This window comes from Macrotis lagotis, chromosome 2, assembly GCF_037893015.1.
Source record: "Macrotis lagotis isolate mMagLag1 chromosome 2, bilby.v1.9.chrom.fasta, whole genome shotgun sequence".
Lineage (NCBI taxonomy): Eukaryota > Metazoa > Chordata > Mammalia > Peramelemorphia > Peramelidae > Macrotis > Macrotis lagotis.
This window is the reverse complement of record NC_133659.1, coordinates 26,967,043-26,975,201: the sequence shown is the minus strand read 5'-3', so window position 1 is coordinate 26,975,201 and position 8,159 is coordinate 26,967,043. Positions and strand designations below refer to the sequence as shown.

General features: G+C 37.5%; 1 protein-coding gene across 1 annotated transcript in view; it reads right to left on the bottom strand.

The window, feature by feature from the left end:
• Positions 1 to 253: 253 nt before the first annotated feature.
• The window catches only part of LOC141510949 (calreticulin-like), a 32,454-nt gene continuing 24,548 nt past the window's right edge, over positions 254 to 8,159 (bottom strand). The window contains exons 7-9 of the mRNA XM_074220328.1: positions 7,604 to 7,747; positions 2,523 to 2,615; positions 254 to 511 (exon numbers count right to left, since the gene is read on the bottom strand). Coding sequence (XP_074076429.1) covers positions 254 to 511; positions 2,523 to 2,615; positions 7,604 to 7,747 — 495 coding nt within the window. The remainder of the gene's footprint in view (positions 512 to 2,522; positions 2,616 to 7,603; positions 7,748 to 8,159) is intronic.

Sequence of the window (8,159 nt, the reverse complement as noted above, 5' to 3'; positions counted from 1 at the left end):
TTTTTTAATTTTTAATTTAATTTTAAATTTAAATATAAAATAAGAAAAAAAAGTCCATGTATACAGCAGAACCTATGAGAAGATTCAATATAAAGATATAAATTTCCATTTCAAGAAAATCTATATAATAAATACTTCACAGTGAGTTCAAAGCTGTTCATTTTTTCTTTGCTTCCTTATTTTAAGTGAATTCCTAAGTCTAAATAACAATGGTCCATTAGCTATTAACTATGAGTTACTATATGCAATACAATTACAATTCATCCCTTTTGTTCCCATCAGTGGGCTCATTCCCTCCTTTATCCCTGTTTTCTTCTTCCTTGAGCCCTTTGTCTTTTTCCAGTTCAGGCTGGTAAGCATCCTTCTCCTCCTCTTCCTCATCATCCTCCTCTTGCTCCACTGCATATTTCTTCTCTTCTTCATCATCAGCTTCCATTTTTTTCTTGGTTTCTTCCTGCTGTTTTTTCTTTTCCTCGGCTTCATAGGCTTCCCTCCATATCCTTTCTAAGTCCTGTTTTGAATATGCATTTTCCACATAATTTAGAGGTGGCACAAATTCTGGACATCTTTTATTTCCCCCTCCCACATCTTTGGTCTTTGAGAAGTGACCCAGTCTTTAAGGTCAAGTTCATTGTTTCTCCTTACAGGAAGCTTTCATTGATTTTCCCTCCCCCCAGGTCAGAAGTGATCTTTCCCTTCTCAGCTCTTGTATAGCATATTATTGCATTAGAGTAATTATAAAGTTCTATTTTATAGTATTATATAGCTGCATTATTTCCCTTCTCTCTCCCTACCATCATATACTCCATAAGGGCAAGATCTGTCTTGTCTTGAGATCTCCCTACAGTACCCAGAATAGTGTTTTGAACATGGCAGTTGCTTGGACAGGTGGATTATTCAATGAAAAAATGGATGAATGCTTCTAGCTAACCTTATAGAAGACATTTTAATTTCTTGGCTATATTTTTTTAGGGTTTTTTTTTTTTTGCAAGGCAAATGGGGTTAAGTGGCTTGCCCAAGGCCACACAGCTAGGTCATTATTAAGTGTCTGAGATCGGATTTGAACCCAGGTACTCCTGACTCCAAGACTGGTGCTTTATCCACTACGCCACCTAGCCACCCCATCTTGGTGACATTTTAAAGGGTCTGTAGGGTGCTGCTCATTTTCTTGAGGATGGGGAGTAGAAGAGACCAAGTAGCTTCAGGGGAAAGTAATCTTTCCCTGACCAAATTTATTATAGTACTTAATGAAACCTCTTTTTTCTATGTATCTCTTCTTCCTTTGTAAGCTAGTTTATTTGTTCTTCACCTTATGAGTTCCTTGAGGGGAGAACTTTGTCTCTCTAGCACTGAACCCAGAGCCTTTTCCACAGCAGGCATTGTCACAATTATTTGGTGAGTTGAATTGAGGTATCATTGATTCACAAATTATCCATCAAGAAAGAAATAGGTACACTCATTCATTGTTGGTAGAATTACAAACTTACAGGATCTTTTTGGATGGCAAAGTAGGCTCTCTACACAGTTACAAATAAAAGTTATGGAAAAATTCCAAAAATAATCTACACTCTTTGACCCAGTAATTTCTTTGTTGGTAATAGAGTTTGAAAATGTAGCCAAAATAAATAAAATGAAAGCAGAGTTATTCATAGCAAGCTTCATAAGTCATTACAAAAATTCCCAGAGCACAATCTGGAAATCTCCTAAAATAGGGAAATAGTTAAATTGATCAATTAAAATAACAAAATAATGTAATTCAAACAAGACCAATAGATGTGAAGAATAGAAAGAAAAAATGCAATGCAAAAAAAAAAATACAGAAAGACTAAAGAGCACAGTAATTACTAAATATGAAGGGTGGACAACCAAAAATTTTATTGAGGAATTAGAGAGAATGATAGAAAAATTTATAACAATACTTATGTGTTGGAATTCATTATTTTGCCTACAGCTTCTTAACAAAAGAGTAATAGACTCAAGATACACAATCAGATGAGCCTTTCCAGACATGCAATGTAAGAATTTGTTTTGCTTAACTATACAGATTTGGTTATAATGACTTTGATTTTCTTCCCTTTCTCCTAATGGGGAGCACCCTGGGGATGGGAGAGGGAAAATAAGTGTATGTTAGTTGAAAACAAAATAAAATTCATTTGGATTTAAAAAAGGAAATGCTAAGTGAAAATTAATACAAAGGATATTTAGTTGACTGTATTGATGACCAATGTTAATTTTTTAATAATAAATTAATGTTATGTTTACTTATATTTCTTTTCATTCCCCTAGGATTGTAGGAAGGGATCTCAGGGACTTGTAAGCTGTGCTTTAGAGTAAAGAATCTACCCGCTTCTCCCAAAGGAATGCAACTTCAGTTAGCCCTGGTAGGTTCACTGCCAACAAATTAACCACCAAGTGATGAATTCTTTGATTATAACAAAGAATTTCATGGCATGGTAAGAGATTACATTATAATTAGGCAATCTTGCTGAAATTTGCCCATGACCAAACAAAGCTCAGCTTACTTTTCTTATTCCCCACGTCTGATTTCCAACTTTTTCTGCAAATTCTTCATCATTTGTCAGAAGGAAATTATCAAATATAGAACCAGATTTTACCTGTTGGAAGAAAAGATATTTGGGATAATTACCATGAATTCAGATGTGATTCTTCTCAAAGAAGTATTTTTGTTTTCTTCTAAAAATATCTTTCTTGAACCATGGGATAATATTTTTAGTGATTGTAAAAGCAGTTTAGGTATAGAAAAGAAATAAGACCAAGATCTTGTCCTGGCAGTCAAGGCCCTCTGTACTCAGAGTCTACTCTAGATGTTTAATTTTTGCTCCCCTTCTGTCCTCACCCTTATCTTCGCTTCCTATATGCCATTTTGTAGCTAAACATTGCCATTTCCTTTCTCCTAATCTTTGCCAATTTTCTCCCTCCTTTCCAGCTGCTACCTCTTCCAAGAAGCCTTTCCTGAGTCCCTTGCTCATTTGGTTCTGGGCACCAAATAGGAAATTCACTGCAGCATGTCTACTAGAGGGCAGTTGGCATGGTGAGTCAAGTCATGGACATAGAAGAGGGGATCAGCTGAAGGAACTGAGGGTGCTCATCCTAGAAAAGAACAGACTCAAGTGTCTGAGGCTGGTTTTGAACTCAGGTCCCTCCTGATACCATATCCATCATAGTGCCACCTAGTTGTCCCATGAGAGCCTCTTCAAGGATATGAAAGGTTCTTATGTGAAGGCATATAAAACTTGTTTTGTTTGTGCCCCAGAGAGAAGAATCAGGATCAGGGAGTGTATGTGGGTGGGTGGTTAAAGGGTCAGAGAAGTTGTAGACACAAATTTTGGCTAAATGACACAAAACACTTAACATCTTGAGAGGCAGTGTGATGCAACCAAGCTTAATGGTTTGGAATAAGTAGAGACCTGGGTCAAAATCTTACCTTAGATAATTATTAGCTTTGTAACCCAGAGAAGCTTCCTCTTTATAGGTGGTAATGATAATGCTAATAATAACTCCAATATCTACCTCATGATATTATTGTAAATATCTAGTTATATGATGGCTGGCCAGTTTTAATTCACTAAGTTAGTGCCAGCATGGCTAGATGTCAATTTATTTGAAAAAGTTCTGGAGGCTTCAGTGGAATGAAAGTTTGAGGTGGATCCACAGTAGGTCAGAGCAGCTCCCCAAAAGCTCATGTCATCCTAGGTTGCTTTCTTGTCATATGGACAGTCCAGAACTGGGGAAAGGATAGTCCCTCTTCCTTCCCTTTTCTCTGACTAGGCCACTCCTGGAAGACTATGTTTAGCTCTGGCCAAAGGATTTTAATAAGGCCATTGATAATGTCCAGAAAAGACAGTCAAGATGGGGAAGGTTTTGGTTTGAATCAAATGGTAGACCTGGGAATATTTGGTATGGGGGAGGAGACATGAGAAATGTCTTCAAGTATTTGAAGGTCTGTCTTTGGAAGAGGGTTTTTACCCTTGCTCTACTTGGACCCAGGGCAGAACAAGGAGAAGTAACAAACAGGCAGATTTAGGTTGATTGTGAAGGTGAAGTCCTGAGCATAGAATTATGCCAAGGTTGGCTTGGGATGTAGTGAACACTCCCTCCTTAGAGGTCTTAAAGGGAGGTTAGCTAACTATCTATTGGATACTTGGCCAGGGATAGTTTGCCAATATGGACTCCAAGGTTCTGGGACCTTATGGCTTCAATTTCTGGAGTGTATCCCATTGCACTCAGTCACTTGTTTCTTTATCTAATACTGTATTATTTTGAAAATTATTGATTACTAAGATATTTTATATATTTTGAACATAAGATGAAATCTTACAGGGTAAGTTCCTTTTTGGCATTTTTAAAAGAATATTGTTTCTATTATTATTATTATTATTAAAGTATTTATTAATAATTATGCCTCCAAAAAATTGGAAATTGAGTGAATGTCCATCAGTTGGGGAATGGCTTAATAAACTGTGGTATATATATATATATATATATATATATATACATATATATATATATATATATATATATATATGTATGTATATGTGATGGAACACTATTGTTCTATTAGAAACCAGGAGGGATGGGAATTCAAGGAAACCTGGAAGGATTTGCATGAACTGATGCTGAGTGAGATAAGCAGAACCAGAAGAACATTGTACACCCTAACAGCAACATGAGGGTGATGATCAAACTTATTGGACTTGCTCATTCCATCAGTGCAACAATCAGACACAATTTTCAGATATCTGTGATGGAGAATACCATCTGTATCCAGAGTAAGAATTGTGGAGTTTGAACAAAGACCAAAGACTGTTACCTTTAATTTTTTAAAAAAATCGTTACCTATTATTTAATTTTGTCATCTCTTATACTTTATTTTTTTTCCTTAAGGATAGGATTCCTCTCTCCTCACATTCAACTGAGATCAATGTACAGCATGGAAACAATGCAAAGACTAACAGATTGCTTTCTGTGGGGGGGTGGGGGGGAAGGGAAGCAAGATTGGGGGGAAATTGTAAAATTCAAAATAAATAAATAAATAAATTGGGAGGGGGAGAAAAAAAATAATTCTGCCTCCCCTGAAGTCATAGTCTAAAACCTCCTCCTGCTACAGGAATGAAGCTGACTTTGAAAGGCTCTTTTACCAGAGACTCTGATGAGGTTGGTTGTAAGGATGGAGCTGTGTATCTGTCAGCCAAGAACCAACCTGGCTCACTACTGAAAGGTTCATCACCCTACAAGCATCCCTGTTGGGTTGGATGTGGGGGATCTGAATTTGAATCCCTGCTCAGTTACTTCCTACTATATAACCTTGGGTAAGTCCCTTCACCTCCATGGGTCTCAGTTTCCTTATCTGTAGAATGAGAGGGTTAGACTCAATGACCAAAGAGATTGCTTCCTTTTTTAGAAGTAGGATCCAGGGCGGCTAGGTAGTGCAGTGGATAAAGCACTGGCCCTGGAGTCAGGAGTACCTGGGTTCAAATCCGGTCTCAGACACTTAATAATTACCTAGCTGTGTGGCCTTGGGCAAGCCACTTAACCCCATTTGCCTTGCATAAACCTAAAAATAAATAAATAAATAAAGTGGATTAAAAAAAAAAGAAGTAGGATCCTATGATCCAGTTTGGCCAAAAGCTTTGCATCTGGTCCATCATTCTAAGCTATCCTGATCTTTCTGACATTCTCCATCCTGAAATTTGTCTATGTAGGCTTGAGGGGTCACAGCAAGGATTCTCCCATCAGATCTGGGAGTAGATGACTCATTAGTGTTTGGCAGGATCTGAGCATTCCCACCCACATGGATCACTCTCTTTCCATGCTGAGCACTTTTTTGGTCTATGACCATCAATCATTCCATAAGCATGTATTAAGTGCCTATGAAGTACCAAGCTCTCTAAAGCTTTTAGTCTTCTTGGCTTTATCCTCATTCTTCTCTTCTTTTCTTGCCTCCCACTTCAATTCATTTATTTGTCTTTTTCTAGGCTAGTGCCTTCCTTTCCTCATATTCTTCTGCCAGAAATGGCGTCCTCACCCATCTCTGATAAATAAAGTCCATCCTGTCCTTCAAAGTCCATTATGCATATTATTCCTCAAAAAGGTCCTTCCCAACTCCCACCCCCAAGTCAAACATGCTCTTTCTCCCATTGAAAGACCTTTCTGAAACCTATTTTATACTTGACTTTTTAATTGTGCCCATGTTTCAATCCATCAGTGAAGGATTCATGCCCTATTGACCTGGGATCCCCCTAACAATGATCAAAAACTTTTCTTTGCTTGTGCCAAGAGGGTAAAGGAGAAGGAATTCTAGAAGGAAGTCTAGTTAGGATCCCTGAGTTCATACCACAGATTCCACCAACTAACTTTGTAACCTTGAACAAGTCACTTATACTTTGAGAAGCCTCAGACTACAAAATGGGAATATTAATAGTTGCTAGTCTTACTTCACAAGGTTGTGTAAACCCGAAAGCACTGCAGAAACAGGGCCTGTCACTATTAGGGTTTATTGAGGGGAGTAGGGATTCAAATAAGTAAGAAACAAGAAGTATTTTAATATACTTCTACTATGTATCAGGATACAAAAACAAAAATAAAACAACTCCTGCCCTTTGGGAGCTTCCATTCTACTGGAGGATATAACAAAGTAAATACAAAATTAATTAGAAAATACAAAAATATACATAATGTAATTGAGGAAGGAAAGACATGAGCAGCTGGGGATTTACCAGAGGCAGGGAGGGGGATAGCACCTATGATTTCATTGTCATCATAACTTCCAGGTGAGGAAATTCCTTTTACAATGAAAGTGGGCGCCTCCTTTTCATCTCATTTAGAGAGTTACCCATGGTCCTGGGAAGTTAAGTGACTTGCACAGAGTCACACAGTCAGTATGAGCCATCATCAGGATTTGAACTGAGGTCTTCCTGACATTGAGGGGTCAAATTTCTATCTATTGTGCTACACTACTTTTTCACAGAGATGGGCAACTTAAATGAGTCCTTGGTTACTAGAATAGTAGAAATACTGACAGTAATCACCTACATTTGAAGTATCCTTTCAACTTTTCAAAGCTTATTCACATCTATGATCTCATTTTATATCATAAGCTATCAAAGAAGCAGAGAGAACAGGTATAATTGTGCCATTTTATAGATGAGAATACTGAGGTTCAGAGACAGAAAGAGCCACTTAAATGAAATTCAGTTCTGTCCATCCTAAACCTCAGGCTCTTTCTGCCTACACAAGGCTCACTAACACCTTGATGTGTTGGAAGGCTTAGCCTTGTCCTGTTCAGCCCAACAGGGCAGGACACAGAGATGGGGGGGAGGAAGCTGCAAAGATCTAGGCAGATCTAGGATTGAAATCAGGAGAAACTCTGCAATACTTCTCAACATCTAAAAAGTGGGATGGGCTGCCTCAACAGGGAGGTAGTCAGTTCTCCACCATGGGGACTTCGAGTGGCAGAATGGATTCCTACTCATTTCTGATTGGGTTAGAATCCCTCTAAGGTCCCTTTGCACTATGAGATTCTATGATTCTAAGTAGTTGCTTCTTAATTGCTATTTTGTGTATGTATTTAATTACTACATACCTGCCAAATATCCAGGCCCAGGACGCTGATGTTGTAATATCTGTAAATATTAGGGTCTGCTTTGTACTTTGGGTTGTCGATTTCTGGATGTACCCACTCACCTTTGTAATTTGGGTTATCAATTATTCGAGGCTTCCATTCACCCTACAATTAAAATAGGAAATATTGATCAGCAATAGCAACATTTTTTTCTAGCATTTCTAATGTCAAGCTATGAAATAACCCATTATTGAGTTTTAAATTTTGCTGAAATTTGGATTTGGTCCTAATTATAATATGGGTTTTCATTGATTGATGGATTTATTTAATCCTTTATTTATTTACATTTTATATATAGCTTTCATATATAAATTTTATATATCACTTTCATAAGGTCCTGTACTGGTATTTCTCAATGACCTGAGAAGGCCAGCTACCTGACTCAAAAGACAACCAGAACTTTCTGAACTTAGAATGTTGGGCTGAAACAAGAGGCAATTCATCAGGTAGAAATGTTGGGTTTTAAGGATTAATGTTGAGGTAAACTGATGATTCTCTTGGATGGAATGTTTTACAC